The sequence below is a fragment of the Podarcis gaigeae genome (genome assembly GCF_964106915.1).
Source record: "Podarcis gaigeae genome assembly, chromosome: 11".
NCBI lineage: Eukaryota > Metazoa > Chordata > Lepidosauria > Squamata > Lacertidae > Podarcis > Podarcis gaigeae.
The window spans coordinates 3,015,454-3,037,063 of record NC_139687.1 but is presented as its reverse complement, the minus strand read 5'-3'; the positions used below and the strand labels follow the sequence as shown (position 1 = coordinate 3,037,063).

General features: G+C 42.4%; 1 protein-coding gene across 2 annotated transcripts in view; it reads right to left on the bottom strand.

Annotated features, from left to right (window-relative positions):
* RORB (RAR related orphan receptor B) overlaps positions 1–21,610 on the bottom strand; it is a 158,464-nt gene that overhangs the window by 43,106 nt on the left and 93,748 nt on the right. The window contains exons 1-3 of one of the 2 annotated variants that reach the window (XM_083702077.1): positions 8,651–8,666; positions 8,268–8,353; positions 5,294–5,435 (exon numbers count right to left, since the gene is read on the bottom strand). In XM_083702077.1, coding sequence (XP_083558203.1) covers positions 5,294–5,306 — 13 coding nt within the window. In that variant the 5' untranslated portion in view covers positions 5,307–5,435; positions 8,268–8,353; positions 8,651–8,666. Of the gene's footprint in view, positions 1–5,293; positions 5,436–8,267; positions 8,354–8,650; positions 8,667–21,610 lie in introns of those variants that run through there. The other variant, XM_083702076.1, reaches the window with a different exon arrangement.

Here is a 21,610-nt window from a genome sequence, read left to right as displayed (position 1 = left end):
GCCACCTCTGCCTGGTGGCTAGCAGCCCTGAGCCGCAACTGCTGCTCCCGTTGAAAATGACATGAGAGTCCTTCTGCTTCAAATGTTGCTTGATTTGAAGTGAACATTATCTGCCATGTCTTTACGGATAAATGTAAAACTGTCTAACAATGACTGCTTCTTGGGCTGTATTCTTGGGCTTCTTGTGTACCAAATTCAGTTTTCTGGTGATCAAGAAGTAATGTGACAAACTTCCTTCATAATTCTATGGATTCTGAGCTTACAAATGTCTTCCTTTCATACTTTTATAGCAATTATCATATTTTGGGCAACATGCATCCTCTATTAAAGTCTGCTGGGTGGCCCTGATGTACCTTAACCATTCTGAAGTGCATATTGACCCCCCATTTTAAGGAAGAGGTGTACAAGTATCATATTTCAGGCATTTTTCTACTAGCAATATACCGTATTTTTCACTCTATAGGACGCACCTTGTTTTAGAGGGGGAGAACAAGAAAAAAAATTCTCCCCCCCTCTGCTCAGCGCCCCTTCAGCAAAGCAGCAGGAGAAATGGAGCCCCTTCCATTTCTCCTCCCGCTTTGCTGAAGGGGCGCTGCGCAGCTCTCCCTCACTGCTCTCCTGGCTTCAGCAAAAGGAACCCGAAGCCTTCGGAACGCAGCACGAGTTCCCGTTGTGCTCCGGAGGCTTCAGGCGGCTATCCCTGAAGCCTGGAGAGTGAGAGGGGTCAGTGTGCACCGACCCCTCTCGCTCTCCAGGCTTCAGCGAAAGAAACGCGAAGCCTCCGGAGTGCAGAGGGAGCGCTCCCTCTGTGCTTCGGAGGCTTCGCGTTGCTATCGCTGAAGCCAAGGAGCCTGCATTCACTCCATAGGACGCACACACATTTCCCCTTAATTTTTGAAGGGGGAAAAGTGCGTCCTATACAGCAAAAAATACGGTAAGTGTCTTGTAATATAAACATTATGGGCTACATGGTTTGTAGCTCATCAGAAAGTACTCTAACAATTTCAATACCACATGTGACTGTCAAGCAGTGAGCTCAAATATATTTATATGTTTCGTCTTGCTCCCAAGTCTCAAAGCAGCTTAAAATAACAAAAAATGCCATATAAAACCACCCACTTCATCAAGCAAAAGAATTGTCACAAATCGCCGTAACAACTGCTGCTTCCGAAATTACTCCTAAAAATGCAGCAAAGGCATGTGCTCTGCAATGTGGTATAGTAGACCTATCTTTGGAAGCGGTTCCAGAATCTGTGATTAACAACAGCAAAGGCTCGGCTCCAGATGTGCACAGACAATTTATATAATTCATGGAACACATATTGAAGCAAGTGCTGAGCAGTTAATCAAAACACCCACAGTGGTACCAAATGGGAAAGGGGCTACCTATGGTATTCTGGACCAACCATACAATAGGGCACTTAGGTAATATGGGTGGCAGTCAGTCAAATTTTACTCAGAACAGATCCATTGAAATCAAAGAAGTTAGGAGCATTAAGTAAAACTGTTGCCCGTTGTGTTATATATAGTTTATCAAAGTTAACTGGATATGGATTATAATTAGTGATGATAACCATTTTACAGGATTCTAATGGTAATTAGAATAAGAGGAGTAGTATTAAAATTTATTGAATTTTATTTTTAAGAGCATTTGTAGCCTGGTGCTCCAGCTGTGCTCCTGGCCCACTGTTAACACAAACATAAAATATCAACCATTTCTGCCACAAGTTGCAGGAGACTCACACTACAGAAGGACATTCAGTTTACATAGCCAGGTATGTGGTGAAACCTCCCTGGATTAGTGTTGGCTGGGACTCATCACCTATAAAGAATTAGACAGATAAAACTATGGATGGCTTTTATTTTATTTTTTAACTTTTTCTCTTTGTACATTTATTAATAGGACAAGTGGTGCAATTAGGTGATCTTTAACTTTGGACTTCATGGACTTCTGGAGGTCTTGATCCCTTTTGGATGAAAATGTGTATTAATTCACTTTGAAATGTGGCAAGGCAGCCCTGCTGCACTGGGGCCCCTCCTAGGAACGGAGGAAACTGACTTATGTCAGAGACCATTGCTCCATCTTGCTCACTACTGTCTACACTTAGTGGCATTTCAGGTAGCCCTACCTGCAGACAGTGGCGGAGGAAGGGTGTGTGTGGGGGGGTGCGGTTTGCCCCAGGTGTCATCACTGAGGGGGGGGGGTGACAAAATGAGCTTAAAAAAACTGGGCTCACTTTTTAGGAGTGATGTGGTGGCTTAGGCACCTGCAGGTTCTGTACTGCCTAAAACTGCAGCGTGGGACTTGCGTCTGCCGACTGCCTCTCCCTCAGCCGCCCTACAGCTGAGGGAGGTGGCGGAGAAGCTCACCCGGCCCCCACAGGTGGATTGCCCCGCCCCCATGGGCACAGATTGCCCCGCCCCCGGCTGCAGGACATGTCCCCACACCAGGCACCTGAGCAGCTAGCTCCGCCGCTGCCTGCAGGGGGCAGACATTGATCCAGGGATTTCCTCCTGCAAAGCATTTGCTCTGCCCCTGAGCTTTGGCCCTTCTCCTGTTATTCTGCTGAGTGGGTCCTGGACTCCATCTCTGAAGTTCTGCCCTGCTGGCACTTCTGAACAGGACGACTATCAGCATCAAGTATGATAAACTACTGAGGTAAAACTGTTACACATTTCCTTTTGGCAAAACACAAAATCTCAGGAGAAGACTATTTTAAATCCTCTGGAACCTTCCATTTCATTGTCTCCATATGAATGGCCAAACTATAAAGGCTACAAAGACTGACAAGCATCGTGAGCAATTCTGCCTTCCTGGCTAAATAATAGAAAAGGCTTTCAAACTTTTGGAAGCTTTTGGACAGGTCAAGGACACAGTCCTAGCAGCTGTATTTGAAGACCTGTATGAGCCGACATCAAAACCCTGAAGGGCAGAGAGGAGATACTCCTTTAAAGCCAATACTTTTAACACAATTTCAAGAACCTTTCAGCAAAAATGAGGGCTTATGAAAGAAGATCGCTGAACTTTAACATCCAAGAAGTTGCACTGATTTTAGAAGACAAACTTCATTAACCTTCCTGTGCTTGTTTTGCCACGAATTTTCATGAATTCACAATGAATTACCATAACCATAACAAAACCACTTGGCCAGTAAAATACCATGTGCTAAACATACTTTAAAAATCTAACTTTAAAGTAAACATAAACCACTTATCTCATTCTAAGCTATTCAAAGGTTCATTTTATTTTACACTAACTAAAAAACCTTTTGTTGTCTAGAGATGAGGGAAAGTGATGGGATAAAAGCATGGCTGAAAGATTCTAAAGGGATGTTGCATCCAAGAATGGGAAATGAGGCAACAGCCAAATAATTCTGTCTTACTTGCTACTGGTGCTTGAATCCTACAGCCCTGGAGGAGTTGTGCAGCTTGACGGGTCAGAAACAAAATCATGAACATTCAATGTATTCACTGTGCCAGATCTGCCTTGCAAGAAAAATGAAAGGCACCAGCGAGGGGAATGTGCCCTTTTTGTTATATTTCAACCCAGTGCTTCCCCCCCCCCCCAAAAAAAATGTTGAGGAATACTCTCATTTTGACTCAAGAAAATCACCATTTTATAGTTTAAATCGGGAAAAATAAATACAGTAAATGGACAAAAGTACAAAGATTCACAAAATGTTTAGGGGTATGCTTACCCCTGCGTCCCCCCAGAAAAAGGCACTGTTTCAACCTATAGCATATCCTGCCCTCCCTCCCATATCTCTACTGGGCCTGTGAAATGCAAGGCCTCTGAGCTAGGATTCTTTACTACCGTATTTGGTTTTCTCTCTTTTTCTAATTGCATCAGATTCATCTAAGGAATATCCAATCTAACACAGATTTCCATTTTATTACTATTGCTTTCAACACGTACACCTATAATCTAAAAACTTACATGTAATATTTTAAGAGCAGCAACAAGCACTGTTTCTCCATGGCGCTGTTTAGGCAGAGAGCCTTCTCGGTAGTGGCACCCACACTGTGGAATGCCCTCCCATTAGATGTCCAACAGATGTCTATGACTTTTAGAAGACATCTGAAGGCAGCCCTGTATAGGGAAGTTTTTAATGTTTGATGCTTTATGGTGTTTCTATATTTTGCTGGAAGCCACCCAGAGACCTGTGCCCACCAACATCCTTGCAGCTGCATGTTGAGGGGATGGATGTCTGCAGCCGGGAGCTGAGTGTACTCAAGGATCTTCCATGCTACAGACACACAGCCCCAAATTGTGGTGGCTTGTCAGGCGCTCAGTGGGACCTACAAATGTGCCCTCATTATCCTCCATCCTGCCACACATAGGTTCCAGCTCCTGTGGGCTGAGGTGTCATCAGCCCTCTCTATGTTGTTTAACAGGGGGTTCACCCTACTCTGAAATATTGAGAGGAGGCCGAGTGCCGAGTGGAGTGCTGCCTTGCACCACCCCGCTGCTGCTGCCTTGTCCTCCCACCACAACTGTGGGGCTCTTGGGATAAGTGACTGTGGCGATCACAGTTCAGGTGGATCTGCAAGTGGCCAGCCCTCCTACAGCCAGGGTGCTCTGCTGCAGTGCTCCGTTGCTGCAACTGTTTTCCCCTTCCACTACCACCAACTGCAGCTGCTGTGGCAAATGTATTGGCAGCTCCCACTCCAGCCACAGCCTGGCTGGCAGGAAGCTCACCTGGTCTTCCACCAAGTTTGGTGGGCTGGGCATGGGTCTTAGCCTCCTCCTGGCTTCATATGCATGTGTGACATCACAGGTATGCGATGCTATTTCAGCCCTTGATATGTCCAAACTGAGGCGGTCAGTTATACGGCTGCTCTTGGCCAGAGGTGTAGCTCAGGAGCCTGGAGTGTCACATGAGCCCTCCGCCCGGGGTGGGGCAAGCCCCCCTTTGGGTGGGGCAAGCCGGGGCAGGGCAGGCTACATCAAGCCTCACCACTGCCTCCCCCTCAGCTGTAGGGTGGCTGAGGGAGAGATACCTCAAGCTATGCAGACTCTCCTCCACCCACCGATTCTTTGCAGAATTGTGGCCCAATACTTATTATTTATTCTTTTGCAAATTGTCCACTAGCAATATCAAACCATTTTATCACCCTTCATGCTAGTCTTTTCTCCAATAGACACCTCATCAAACATCAAAATGCCTTAGGTTTTGGGAAGAGCCATGGTCTCTGTTACAGAGCAGCAAGATGCCTCTTTGTCGGGAGTGAAAAGCAGAGCGCAATGAGTTTCAAAGGATTGATCTGTGGAAGCAGGAAGCAAGCTCTTTACCATCTCGAGACATTCCTAGGGCAAGACACTTCTGCAGTCGGCAGTGTTGGCAACGGTTTCTGTTGGTTCTGTCAATTAAACAGTTTCTTTGCCTTGGGCAGGAGTATGAGGCATTGTTCTGTTGACTCCTCCTAAAGAATCCCTGGGGGGGGGGAGAGAGAGAGAGAGAGAGAGAGAGAGAGAGAGAGCTTGATTCAATGACATTGTGTAACATACTTTCTAAATGCTGCTTTTGCGATGTGCAAGAAAAGTCATAAAGATAATGAAAATCATCATGAGATTCTCTTTGCATACCAACCTCTAGAGCCAGTGTGGTATCTATTTATTTTATATTAATTTCTCAAACCCTCAGTGAGTTAGAGACTTCCCCTGCATGCAAAGAAAGGTTCCAGCGGATTGAGCAGAAGGGTCAGGAAGGTCGTTTCTGCATGTGCCATAGAGGGAACTCCATACCCAATCAAAGTAAAAGTTAGGGAGGAACCCTGAAATAGTTCCCTCTGTAATGTCACCACCACCACCATCAATTTCATAGAATTGTAGAGTTGGAAGGGGTCCTGAGGATCATCTAGTCCAACCCCCTGCAATGCATGAAGATGCAGCTGTTCCATTCGAACCTGCAACCTTGGCATTATCAGCACCACAGTACAACCAACATACCCTGCCTTTTCTCCTGACTAGACTCAAGGCAGCTTGCAGATAAAAACAAGAACACTAAAAACAGAAAAAAATTAATAATTAAAATACAATTAAACATCAATAGATTTAAATATATATACATATATAAAATCTGTTTAAAACATATCAATAATTACAATTGAAATGAAAGCTGGTACTTTGCCCCCTCCCCTCCCCACCCCATCAGGGTTGCAGCAGAAGAGATTAGGCTAATTGATCTGATACTTTTAAGACCAGTTCAAAAACAATAGGGTTAAACCTGCTTGAAGTGGGAGAGCTTCTCCTTATCTCCATGAGCTGTCTCCATGCAGCAAGGCTGAGGGGGATCATCTGCCCACAAGGCACACACAAAGGTAGCCATTAATGCTAATCACATCTAAACAGGACTGAGCCTTGGAGCAGCACTGGCTGGTTCAACTGCCTCTGAAGGCCAGGAACTCCTTTTCTGCTCAAAGCCAGATTTGCTCCTGATCGTCTTTATGCTGGGTTTTAAATGATTGTATCAATCAGGCTAATCCAGTGCTATGACCATCACAAATCACAGCAGCATCAGGATGGGAATTGTATCAATTCTGATGGTGCTGGCAGATGGCAAAATGTAAATTTTAAAGGAAGGGCATGTTTCGTGCATGGTCTGTCCTCCTCAGCACTCCAATGAGGATCCTTGAGAATGGCTGCCAGGCAACTTCCATGGATCACTGGTCAATATAAGACACCTTTATTCAAAGCGTTTTGGGGGTTTGGCTAGAAAATAATGTTATCGTTCTCAAAGAGAGTGAATCCATATATTTATCATAATAGTTGGACAGACTTGAAACTCTTGTTTAGCAATGCAATCCTAGGCAAAAGGAAGTCTCAGGCAAGTGCAGACAGCAGCCTCCCACAACCTGGTGATCTCTGGATGTTTTGGGCTACGACTGCCATGAAGCCCATGAGCCTGGGCAATAGTCCATAGGTGGGAGCTGCAGTCCAGAATTCCTGGAGGGTGTCTAAGACAGCAGCCTAAGTCTCTGTTCTAAGCTTGATCTGGATGGTACCGAAATCCTTTTTGATGTACCTAAACATATTTTCTTTCTCCATATGATCCCTAGGGAGGTGAGGAGGCCCCGCCTGCCCTGTGTCTGTCACAGGCTGCACAGCTTCTATTCTGCAGGGTGTCTGACAGAGAACGCATTATTTGTCTCACTATTTGCTATGGTGATATTTACATAATTAATTGCACAATTAATCAGTTTATTATTATATGACTCCACACCATTCGTTTCAGTGAATGAAAATGGGATATTCCACAATGCAAATTGGAAAAAATGTCCTCAGGTATATATCGTTATGTAGCATTTGCAGACACAAACAGTTGCAGAAAATACCAATCATATATGCTGGATTGATTTCCATTCTGGACATTGGATGAATAAGCAAACATTGACAGTTTCCGATGTCTCTTCTGTTTTCGTCAGAATTTTTTGACATCACTAATGATCATTAATAAAGCCTTACATATTTTAAAAATGTATTCACATACCTCTTTGGGGTAATTCTGAGGAAGTGCATATAGCTAGCTGTACAGGGACTCTTAATGTGGAACCTGCTGCTTCCTCCACTTATTCATATAAAGGCCTGGTTCACACGATGTGGTAAACCAGACTTTGATTGTGTGGACTCCCAGAGAAGAGCTCACAAAATCTTCCCTGGTTCCTTTTGCTCCAATACTGTGCTGAGCTAAGCCACTGAGCTGACAGACCTTCTCTATCCCTATTTTCCAGGGATGTCTCTGATTTGGAGAAGTTGTCCCAGTTTCTTATTTGAACCCAGAATGTCCTACTTTTCCTTAGGATGTCCCTATTTTCATCGGAGAAATGTTGGAGGGTATGAGCTGAGCATGTCTCCAGATTTGGTTTTGTGATTAAGCTCTCTCCTCATGAATAACAACCTGCAGCCTGAAAGTTCCCTGGCAGAATTTATTTCATGTTAACTAGGAGAAAGTGGAAGATCCAGGTTAATTTAAAACATTTTTAATTAGGAAACTTCTATACTGAACTATCAGTGTTTAGTTCAAATAGTTGCTAGTACAGATAATTCCAAAATTCAAACACAGCAGCATTTAGAGTATAATTTCATTGCTAAGTCAAGAAGGCAATGTCAAGAAGGTGATATTTTGTACAAAATATTGGTCCTTATTGAAAGCATATATGACAGCTTATAATTATAGAAATGACAAAAACTAGCACAGAATACAGATCTCTCTCTCTCTCTCTCTCTCTCTCTCTCTCTCACACACACACACACACACGTCTCATACCTTGCAGCCTTCACATGTGATGACTCCATAGTGTATTCCAGAAGACTTGTCACCACAAATTTTGCATGGTATCACTTCAATTTGTGCTAGAAAAGAAACAAAGAATTAGTGCATGCTTGACAATACAATTTTCTCTCTTTCTTCCTTAATTTTGCATCATGGAAGAGACAGATGGACAAGCCCTTTTCCTGCCTAGCCATAACAAGTGACTGTGAAATTGTATCCTACACTGATGTAAGTTCTCAAACCTTTCATATAGTTTGGTTTTAATGAGCTCACATTATCAAGCTACTCCCATTCCCCTTGAGAGGGTGCTCCACAGATTTCACCCTGAATTTACTTATCATGACATTAAGTCAGACTTCTCCTTTTGTTAATGATACCTCATGAAAATCCATTCTTCTCCTCTACAAATTAGTCTTTTGCTTCTCATCAGCCTTCTAATAATTTTGCAGGCAGTGATCTTGACCTCTCCCACACCCTTGGATAATGTACTGTGTAATAACAAGTCCTCAATTGCTCTTGACACGGTGCAGTTCATATCATATGATCACAAATACAAACCGTAGTTATCTAAAATTTTCATGAAACTCCATATGACTGATAGAGGCAACAAGGCATTCATTGTTTCCATAAGCATATTCAGATTGGTGCATCCAAACAGCAGGACTGTCTGCATTTTGAAAGCCAGGGAGATCCCATTTCCCCCATCCTTTATCTCTCAAGAAGTACCAGATCACATATTGGTTTTCAATGTGGTAAACACCTCATTTTACCACATAATCACATAGTGAATGTTATATATCTGGCCATAAAGTAATTCATGTGAACCACACGGCTATGGTGAACTTATTCCTTTATTTCAGCCAATTACTAGTATTTATGGTGAACATAGTTTTTACTAAGAGAGTAAAACAGGAAGTAACTCTATAAAGTAAGGGACAATTTAAACCATAGGTGGAGAAACTGAACTACAGCCCCACCCCAACCATTGGCCATACTAGCTGAGGGTGATGGGAGTTGGTCCTGAAACTTCCAGTGGGCCACAGATTTGAAGGAAAGTTGTGAATGTATGGAACTGTCTCCAGATTTTTGGGTGGGGAAAAATATGCAGTGAGGTGAAAAGGCTCACCACGTACAGATTTCACCATGCCAATAGGTTATATACATGTCAGCTCTAAGGACTGTCAGTTGAACACATTCAGAGATATGGATCAAGAACCCTTCTGTATATAAGAAAGGAATCTCAAGATGCCCTGCTTTACAGTCAAGCAAACTGGCTGTTCTACAAAAAGTGCACATACAAAAGCTAATTATGTTTTACAAAATACATCACAATTTAAGCATGATGTATTATGAGAGTTTATGACTAAGTAAAATTATTTAGCAGTGATTACTTTGGGGCTATTCAATATGCCACAGCCGCAAATGATTTATATGAAGATGTTGTATAGAAATGAACAATTTCACTACAAACAAATGAACTACAAGCTGGTTTCCAGAAGACAGCTATTCACAGATTCCTTGGGAAACAAGCAGCTTTTTCACTTTTTCACGCAACACATGTTCCAGGCATCAGAAATACTCTTGGGATGCAGCATTTGTAGAGTATTGTGCAAATGGGTAGAACAAGCTCTAGCACATTGCATCTAGGAGCAGAAAGTCTGTTTCCTCCACAGAAGCAAGAGAGGGAAGTGTGTGGATACAGAATGGAGCCCTGGTAATCTCTGTGGTCCAGCAGCTTCTGCAAGAGCTCTTGGAACATGCTTTTCAAACTGCACCGTGCATGGATTGAGACGCCAAAAATGCCTGATAACACGATATATGATATGTTTCAAGAACTGCTACTTTGGGGAGCTGAGCTGAGAATTTCTGAAAAACATGTAATTTTTGTAATATGCTTACAATATATATTTTTTTAAAGCACACAAACCCAGAACATTTGTTCATATGCCTGCTGAGAGTATCATGTTGAGATGCAAAGAGCGGTACAACTAGGTTAAGGCGTGCAATAATAATAATAATAATAATAATAATAATAATAATAAATTTTATTTATATCCCGCCCTCCCCAGCCGAAGCCGGGCTCAGGGCGGCTAACAACAATCAAATAATCAAAGAGTCAAATAATCACACATTCTAAAAATATTTCATTATAAAAATTAATTAAAATCAAATTGATGGCAACCGATTAAGCAAAATTCTGTGCAGGTTGCCAGAGGAGGGAGTCAGGCTGAGCCCTGACCAAAGGCCTGGTGGAACAACTCTGTCTTGCAGGCCCTGCGGAATGATGTCAGGTCCCGCAGGGCCCTAGTCTCTTGTGACAGAGCGTTCCACCAGATTGGAGCCGCAGCCGAGAAGGCCCTGGCTCTAGTTGAGGCCAGCCTGACCTCTCTGAGGCCTGGGACCTTGAGGATGTTATTATTTGCAGACCGTAGGTTTCTCTGTGGGGCATACCAGGAGAGGCGGTCCCGTAGGTACGAGGGTCCTAGGCCGTATAGGGCTTTAAAGGTTAAAACCAGCACCTTGAACCTGATCCTGTACTCCACCGGGAGCCAGTGCAGCTGGTATAGTACCGGGTGAATGTGATCTCGCAGCGAAAACCCCATAAGGAGTCTCGCCGCGGCATTCTGCACCCGCTGGAGTTTCTGGGTCAGTCTCAAGGGCAGCCCCACGTAGAGCGAGTTACAATAATCCAGTCTGGTTTGGACCGTCGCATGGATCACAGTGGCTAGGTCAGGGCGAGAGAGATAAGGGGCCAACTGCTTAGCTTGGCGGAGATGAAAAAATGCCGCAAGGGAGTGTTAGACTTGTGTTTCTTACATAGCAGCCTCACTTGTGATATCACAAGCAGCTTTGGCAATGGCAGAACTTTCAAAAGCAGATTGTGATCTGGCTTTTGGGAAATAGGAAGGTGACGGCTGATGACCAGAGGACAGAGAATCAAACGTACCTCTGGGTGTGGCCAAACCCTTGGGTGTACTTAAATAAATTATCAAGATTTTGGATTGCAGTAATTTATTCTGTATTTTTTAATCTGTCCAGATTATCTCCACTACACAGCACCAACATAGGAGTACCAATGCATGGGTTTGTTTGTTTTTTAAAAAAGAATGAATGACAAATGCCAGAAAAGATACCTACCCCAATCACAATCCATCACCATTTTGTGAAGATTTTCTATGTTTATCTTTTTAAAAAATAAACCAGACACTGAATGGCCACTCCTACATTCCTGCTCTGGAGCACACATCTAGCCACAATTCTGCTGCAGTTTTTCATTTTAAAAAAAGAATGAATAACACAGTATCATGGCTATACTGAAGCCGCACTACTCTCCTCCCCAGTCTGTGAAATAGGTTTATCATTTTGACTAATTCTGTGAAAGGAAACAGTAACTGACCATGCAATATGACACATGCAAATACAGTGGTACCTCGGGTTACAAACACCTCAGGTTACAAACACTTCAGGTTACAGACTCCACTAACCCGGAAGTAGTACCCTTTACCCTTTAAAAACTTTACCTCAGGATGAGAACAGAAATCGTGTGGCGGCAGTGGGAGGGCCCATAAGCTAAAGTGGTACCTCAGGTTAAGAACAGTTTCAGGTTAAGAATGGACCTCAGGAACAAATTAAGTTCATAACCAGAGGTACCACTGTATTTTTAAAAGCTCCTCAGGACTGGTTTGCATACTGGACACAACTGCTAAATTCCTTCCATGTGCTTGTTAGGATCGCAGGACTCACTGCACTATGTTTGCTGTGTGCATTCATGCCTCCAGCTCAAATACTATCTCCACATGACTGTGGGACTGAGGCTGCATTCACTTGGCAGTTTATTCCATTTCTTTCCTTAGAGTTTCCTTAATTTCTGCATGATATTTAAGCTTTCACATGACGCAAAAGCCACTATCAGAAAATGAATTACATATAGTGTATGTTTGCACTCATCTTCATGTTTTTTGATTCCAATAAAATATCGGTTTACAGCTCCCTTAACCTTGAAAATTGTGGGAGTAAGTGACAAAATTTTGGGCAATAGACTGGAATCTAGTTCTTTCCTGCTGTTTTCATTGGGGAATCCTGGGGGGACAGAAGCATGTGCAGAAAGCATGGGAGAGTAGTGACATTGCCCAATATGTTAGTTGCTTCACACCATGCCCCTGGTGTGAATGAAATTTAGCAGGACACGGTCATATTGGTCAAAAAGGCACAGTTCCATAACACAAAAGGTACTGCAGTGTGGAAGGAACAATAGAAAATGTGACAGGTGCACTAGCATTATAATCAGGAAAAATAATGAAGTTTTCCTAATGTCTAAATACACCCTGAGTGAACTCAAAGACAGCAAACAGAAGAGAAGGAAATTGATGGTAACGCCACCTGTGACCCTTTTGAAGGAAGGGTATATCAGGTGAAAGTGTAAGAGAAGCAGCCTTTCTAGATGTCAACATCTTACGATGCACAGCCAAGTGCTCTAGCAGAATGCACATCGCTGCAGGAAAGCTGCCAATGGAGTTTATATGCTTCCAGCTGCCATTGCCCCCATTCTCTCAGTTCTAAGGTTGAGCCACTTGGGTTTTGTGAAGAGCTGTAACAACAGCTGGAGTTCCTTCTCTTGTTTGAACAGTCAGGCCTCCCTACCCACCGCCATCTAGTGGCTATGTGCCAAACACCACACCAACCGTGTGAACTGAGGGACAAGGTTTGGCTGATGCTCCCTCCTACACAGCTCTGACAGCAGTTAACTGGAAATGCTGGAACAGTTGCATTTCTCATCCTTCCAGTTAAAGCCACTTGGATGTACCTAATGCTGTGCAGGACAAATGGCTCCGGATTCTTTCCATAACTAATAAAAAAGAGGGGGAAACATACTTGATGACTGTGATAGCTCACGGAACAGGCATCCTCACTAGCCTAGAGAAAAGAGATTTAAAGATGTTGGGAAATGCAGACTTGATGGCGTTCTCATAGGCACTCCTCTTTTGTCTAACAGACAGCAGGACAGTTTAAGCACTTGTAACAGAAAACTCAAATCAATTAATTGTACAGGCCTGAAGAAAAAGAAGCTTGTGTATTCTCAGAAACATCTTGAATTACTGTAATTAACACCCAGTGTACCAGGTTTCCTTTGCAGATTTAATGATTGTCAGCAGCTCCTACACCTTGTTCACATTGCAGCTTTGTTTGACAATCTAGAACTAGGTTTCCCTCTCTTTTTTCAAAGCTTGCCACACTTCCTCATGCAGGCAGTCAAATAACTGACAAAATAATACAGCCTGTGGATCTTTCTTTCCAGGGTGGTCAAAAAATGAGTTTCCCTTACCAGGTTTGCCACATTTAAAATTTCAATCATGTTTTGCAGGTCTATGCCATTCTAATGCCGCATTGAAATTTGGAAATTTGCCATAAATATTGGTGTGGTCTGCCTTCTTAACTTCTGCTTGTGATCTTGATTCTGTGGACTTGTCTGTGTGAAAGATATATTTCCACCTCTGTCATCTGTTGTGACAATGTTGTTAGAAAAATACTTGCAAATATAACATATATAAATATATCTGACTGCTCTTTTATTCAATAATTACTGGTAAGTTCTGAGGACACATCCCTACGGATCATTAATAAAATGCTCAAGCCCTGCACAGATGACATGAGCAGAGACAAGCAATGTGCGGGTGATGCTGGCAGTGCTGGCCCAGTGGCCTCACCCTTGACCTCCTTCATGTATTCATCCACATTTCTGCACACAGCCTACAAACCTCACATGGTATCTCTTTACACAAGCGTTCCCCACCCCTGGTGCCCCTCAGATGTTTTGGACTCCCCCTCCCATGAGCCCCAGCCGGGCCAGGATGGGAACTGTACTCCAAAACCTGGAGGACACCATGTTGGAGAAGACTGCCCTAAAGAGTCAGGGGAGATACTGTATAGAGAGGGGCTACATACCTACAGCTTGTTTGTGTGCAAAGACTCTCCCCACATGAGGGGGGATCTAAAGTTGTAAGCTCAGAATCTGGAAAAGCTTACTGTTGCTCTTTCTATAGCTCTTTCATTCATGCAACCTCTATTCAAGTCCCTTTGTAACTTGCCACTCTTTGAGCTAAGGTGTTCACAAAAATGAAAAAAGAGCACCAGTTAGGAACATGTGGTCAACAGCCTGTCTTGGTAGGGACTGGCTGGAACCTGTTTTGGTCAGGACCAATTATTTCCCTTTTATCAATTACCACTGCCAGAATCCACAAAACCAGGTAATTAGTGTTTGGTACCTATGGAGGCATAAGGTGCCAAGTCTTAGAGGTCAAGGTACCTTTGCACACACATCCCAATAATATATTTAAGGGGGCTGCCCCCTCCAGTTGATGGGCATTGCCATTCAAATGGGTTGCGTGTGTGCCGTGTCATGTGATTGATTATGTGGGGTGGGGCTTACCTGCGCTCCCCCAATATTTTATTCAAGTTGGCACCCCTGCATGGAGGCTTTGAACGTGTTGGACATCCAGCCACTGCTGGTGCCTCTTGCAGCTAGGCATGGTGAAGATTGTTTCTATAAAAAGTGATTTATGAAATTGTAAAGAGAAATGGGCAACAAGGTGATTTTTTAACAAACCCAAAGCCACTTGGTATGTTCAGCATAATTCTAGCCAATTATTGCAAGCTTTTCAGGATGTCACAGCAGCTCAGCCAACAATGGGTGTAAGAGAAGAAAGCCTCACTCGAACACTACAGATGACAGCCAGCTTTTTAAAAAAATGTACCATTATGCATAGTCTCACACAGGAAGCAGCCACAGTGGGCAGGAATGGAACTGGGACTAGACCTTGCTAGTTCCAACAAATAAATCAGTATTTGCTATTGTTCTTTGCAGTAACAAATGTCCTGACAAACATGGGTCAGGAATGAAAACCTGTGCCTTCTTACACCCCTAACCATTGCCCAGTGGTGTTTTTTTTGATGCCAAACCCCTATCATAAATCAGCTTGGGAAATCCCTTTTAAAAGCAGTTTGCCATGTGGCCTTGGAAGGTTGCTGTCCAGGGAAAAAACTGAATCCCTGCTGGGTTCATGACCTAGCTTCACAGCTTTCCTTTTTTAAAATTTTGGCCCTTAGTTTTTACTTTATATATTAAGCAATAAATGGCTGCCTCCCTAAAACTGCATTTACTTTTGAGTTTCTGGGCTAAACATGTTTCCTGAATGAAATGATGGGAGCTATGTTCTGAACCCTTAACAAAAGAGAATAGGAGTAAGAAATGCGAGTTTAGAATGGCTACGGTGACAGAAGACATTGCTGCAAAATAAACATAAGATTATTTGTTCTTCAAACCCACTAGGCCTCAGAGATTCAAGATACCATTTCCCTGATACAGCACACTTTCCCTAAAGAGATTACGACTGTAATCCCAAATATTATGCTAGTGCAGGCCATCTCATATTTGAGCTCATCAGATTCAATGTTCTGCACATAATCTCCAGCAGCTTTAGCTGGTGTTATATAAAGCTGCCCAGGGAATGGCTGTCTCTAAGTAGTAATGATGACCACACAGTAAAGTAGTAAGGGCCACACTTTTCAGGACATAAGGAGGAGGGGGTTGTGTAGACATTACATTTTACTCCTTGTCCCCCCTCACCCCAAAAAGTGTTCCATATATTTCTAGGTACCTGCGATCTTAATGAAAAGTATGCAATATGACATTTCTATTTACAAACCAATTATTTGCTGTCTTCTATATATAAATTTTCTTCCCAAATTTGTTTAATACAAAAATCTCTTCGTGTACTAAAATTTCCTAGTGACACATTTCCCTCCAAGTTTCAAAATAGGGATAACGCCCACATCTCCCAGCAACACACACACACACACACACACACACACACACACACACACCTGGAGACTTTGCTATGTGTTTGCTATATGTTGTAGTCATTTATTCTGCAACAGCTTGCTTCTCCATCTACATAAAAGCCAACACACTGTTTGTTCTTTTGGTTAAATCTATATTGGAAAATTGTCTGACAATATGTTTCTACCAATCAAAATACACCAAAGTAGCTGGAGTGATATAGCAAGTTGTGCCCTGCTTTTGTGCTTGTAAACAAGTTTATATTAATGTGCTTTACAGACAAGATACATCTATCCCCAACCCACAGGGCCAACCCAATACCTTTCCCCCAAGAATCAACCCTTCACAAAGCCATCGAGGTGGCAAGGCAATCAGGGTTGATTACCAGACAGCTCAGGGAGCAAATAGAACTTGGGAATGACATGACAGAGATAACACTGGAAGGAGCACATATCTTGTAAAGGGCAAACTCTTTGCTCAAATATCTGCAAACGCTGCACAAAAGAAAGCCCAGGAAACAATCTGACTATTTTAAAAGTAGCATGATGGGGAAAGACTCATCCTTTGCAAGTGGAATATGTTCACAATGTGCAGGAAATGTTCAAAAAAGGGCGTTTTATTATTATTATACTGCCCAATACCTGGAGGTCTCAGGGCAGTTCACAATTTTTATTTTTATTTTGCTATCATGTATCATGTCCAAACGGTACAGTGTGTGACCACAACAATTAATGCCAATTTCTTCTTAGATGTCATTATTTTGTTATTTACTCTCCATGAAGAACAAACCTAACTATTTGTGGGACTGTCATTAATTTCAAGATGAATTGAGGAGGTGTTGTCACAGTTATTTCACAGCATTCCAGATATTAACAAGGCACAAACCATTTTACACAGCCCAGGGGATGCCCTGCACTGCTTTTTGATGCTATAACACAGAAACAATCTATAAAGAGGAGCAGTTAGTGTTCATCATGTTTGCAATATAATCTCAGCTGAAGAGTAGCTCTCAGAATGGGACTTTAGAAAAATAGGAGATGTTAAATTTGGAGACAGTGACCTAAAGGTGTACATTGTTTCAAGACTTAGTACCAAACTATGCAGAATACTACTAGAAATACTCCATTCTGTTACTCCACCATGTGGAAATGGAACTAGAAAAGATGAAGGAGTTTGACATAATTAAGGAACTCGCCTAACCTACCTCGTGGTTTGCACCAGTTGTCCCAGTCATCAGCATCTGATTTTTATAGGTTATCAAAGCAGCAGTCAGAGAAAAATATGCACTTTCCATACTGAAGGACTTTCTCCCAAAAGCAACAGGTGCTGAAGAACTTTCCAAAGTCGATGCCTCAAGTAGTTTGTAGTGAACACCTTTGGCAAAGCAAAGCACTAAACTGACTATCTTTCTCACACTTTTTGGGACCTCTTGTTATCATGGCTTGCCATTTGGAATCACAATGCTTTTGAGATTTTTCACAGAAAAATGGCAGAACTCCTTGGAGGCATAAAAGGAGCCACTTTTCATGGCACATCAATGAAATACCAATGACAAAACACTATCTGTCATCTTGAATATGCTCTATGAATCTGGACACAAGTGAAACAAGGAGAAATTAATTTCTTACCATGGTGAAATAGAGTGATCACACAACATGCAATAAAACCACTCTCAGAAAAGCTCCAAGTCATAAGGGACCTGAAAATATCAATTAACCTAACATTACAGAAATGAGGTGCTCTCTCTCAGAATGGTGATCTATATAGGTTGATATTTGCAAGACAGCTCAATAGAGGCAATAAGCCTGTTACTGAAACCCAACATGTCCTGGGTTTGAGGATTAGAACATGAGGCTACCTTCATGAAAAATGGACTTGATCTCCAATAAAGTTCTGTGATGTCAACAAGCTCACAATGGTTAGTGCTGATGCAAGCAGCTATGAACTAGTCTGAGAGTTACTACAGCTTTTACAGATACCGATGTGGTCCAACTTATTTCCTCACAGACCATAAATCTTCAGTGACCTTAAGCAGAAGAAAAGATTTGAGTAGGGTACCATTACAATGTGAACATCTAATAATGAGATTCACCCTGGTAGTCAAGTATGTTCTATGAAAAAAATTGGTCATGGCAGATACCTTGTCCTAAGCCCCACAATGCAATTGATGGTTACTAGTTAGAGTAGGATGTCAAGGCTTCTATTTATACTGTGTGATGTTACTCTTTTTATTTTTTATTCTTTATTAAAAAATAAAAAGTACATAGTTACGAGTGCACAGAGTAAGATAAGACACAAACAACAACAACAACAACAACAACAACAACAATAATACCCATGTAGAAAACAAAACAGAACACCAAAAAAGCAAATTATATACATTACAAAAAAAGAGAAAAAATATTTTGGTAGTTAACCAGCCCTTAACCTAATATGGCATTGTTTCTCTACCAGCATTTGAAAATCAGCATAATAAGATGAAAAAAGCTACAGTGGTACCTCAGCTTAAGAACTTAATTCGTTCTGGAGGTCCATTCTTAACCTGAAACTGTTCTTAACCTGATGCACCACTTTAGCTAATGGGGCCTCCTGCTGCTGCCACGTCACCGGAGAACGATTTCTGTTCTTATCCTGAAGCAAAGTTCTTAACCTGAGGTACTATTTCTGGGTTAGTGAAGTCTGTAACCTGAAGCGTCTGTAACCCGAGGTACACTGTATTCAATCAGATCCAGAAGTTCAAGAAGTCTTATACTGTATCAGATTAGGATGGCTTAAATATTTTAGCAATGCTTCAGGGATGGCTAGAAAGTATTTTGATGACAATGAATCAGAAGGTCTAATAACAAAAGGAAACTGTATTGTTGTACCACAACCCATAACAACCAATGCGTATCAATAGTGGACATCTAAATTTGTTCGCTTTGGCATATCAGGTGGACTTGTCACTGACAATGCAATCAAATTTACGGCAGAGGAATTATGGTCATCCTGGATATTACCACTAGCTCAAACAAGCAGGGAGTCAGGGTACGAGTACGAACTGTGAAGAAAATCTTGAAACTCCTGTATTTCACCTTTTAAATTCTGGATCTACACTACTGATAGTTTCCAGATTGCGGATAGGAAGACTGACAGTACAGGATTACATATGCTTCAGGTTACATACGCTTCATGTTACAGACTCCGCTAACCCAGAAATAGTACCTTGGGTTAAGAACTTTGCTTCAGGATGGGAACAGAAATCGCGCAGTGGCGCAGCGGCAGCGGGAGGCCCCATTAGCTAAAGTGGTGCTTCAGGTTAAGAACAGTTTCAGGTTAAGAACGGACCTCCAGAACAAATTAAGTACTTAACCCGAGGTACCACTGTATTCTTACTACACAGAACACCACCCAGGGTTCATCCAAACTTCATTTTGCACCATGTTTTTATGCAGAGTTCTAGGCTTTAAAGCCTGTTGGTGTTGTTTGTCCTGACACTTTCCCAGGAAAACAACAATGCTTGGCTATGGAGATTTAAAGCATGGACTGGTGCCTGGGAAGTACAGCACATAAGGAAGTCTGGATGAGTCCTCACTCTGGTTGAGTTATTTGGAAGCCTTAAAGATTACCTAGCATTTCAACAGTACTGATTTCAACAGTACTGATTCAGTAGTCGTTTCTTTAAACCAGGGGTGGGGAACTGCAGGCTCAGGTGGGGAACCAGTCCTTCTTCTCCAACCCTGAGGACCCTTCTTTGGCCCCCATCCCAGACCACATACTTTATCCTGCTCTGCTCGATCCTTGATTGCTTTTGTCTTGCTAGAATGTGTCATTTGGACTGTGTGGATGCCTTTTGCTTGCCTGAATGAAAGATTGGAAGGGGTGTGTGTGTAGAGAGAAAGAAAGATAACTCTGTTTTTGTGAGGTTGAAATATACCTTACTGTACAAAGGGTAGAGTCACATCCCTCTGGCCCTAGTCACTACTGGCATGTGCTCCAAAGTAAATTGACCAAGAGGGAATGTGACTCTCAGGTTGTAAAAGGTCCTGCACCCCTGCGGTAAACAAAAGCAGGGAGATATGTTGAAATCTTCATCATAAAGTTTAGTTAGTAGGTGACTAGTTTTAACTGGTTGAGCCAGGACTTTCCTGCTACTGTTCCATTCTTGTTAGAAATAAGCAATGAAGTTCTTGTCCAACTTCCCTACTGGTGTGTCCTCTAAGTCAGGGATGGGGGATCTGTGGACCTTCAAATGTTGTTGGCTACAACTCCCATAATCCTTGAACACTCTTTTCACTGCGTGTATGCTTCAGGAATCTGCACTTGGCCCCAACTTTCTGCCTATGCAGGGCACACCATGGCAGCAATGAGGGTGTACAAAGAGTCAGTTATTGCTGCCCAGGGCCACAGGAAGACTTAATGTGCAGGAACAAATGTGGGTGTCCAGTTCATCCCCTACACCACACAGATAATGTCACTTGCTGGACATTTCAGACAATTTTTCAGTCAGAATGGAGGAGAAAGGTGATACAAATTGGAAGTCTGCATAGTTGAGTGGTGATATAGAATACCCACTTCACAAGTGATGTTACCTGCATGGTTGAGGGGATAGATGGCAGGGATTTTTCATTATAAAAAATGGGGGCACAGAGCATTGGCTAACTATTTCCTACACAAAGTGGTAAAATCCTTCAGTGTGTGAAACAGCCGAAGGTCAAAACATCAACAAATGCCATGAAACAGCATGTTTAAAAATGAGTGCAAGTTTTGAACTAAAATGGGCAATGACTTGCCACCATTTAAGCAGGCCAAGAGCACTACAGATCTGGAATCTTACAATTGCAGAATTTCATACTGGCTTTTAACAACTTTAGGCCCTAACTAAAATCACCATCTATAATCCTTTGACAGTAGGAGGGATGGAAGAATGAGCATTCCTGAGTACGGCTTAAGATCTGAGCATAATTCTAAATTTAACTTCCCCCCACTACCTTTTAAATACAGTCGTTAATATATAAAACCAAATCCTTCTGCACTGAAGGATTGAATGTAACACTATTTTACAAAAGTGCAATAGAATGATATGGTTTAACTATTGCCAAATACTTCTCACGTGAGCCCTTGGATTATTTTAACATCACTATTCTCCTTGGCTATCCTGGGTTGGAACAGTCTCCCCCTTCCTGTCCTCAACTTAATTATTCCAACCAAAGAACAGGAGTCCTGGCAATAGCAAAACTTTAAGCCTGGCTGTCAGAGGGACACTTAATATTCAGAAATCAAGTTTGACTCTTGTCCTTCTGAGCTAACTGGATTCTCTTGGACTTCACTATCTACCACCTTTGCAGAGTCAGACAGGTGTGGTAAAGCTGGCTTGGGAGCCTGAGCGTCTTTACATACACACTGGAGAACTGTGCAGGTGATGTGATCACGCAGCATTAATTAACATAGAAGAATTAATATTCTGCCCATTGACCAGAGACTACACACATTCAGCATAACATCTTCACAGACCTCACAT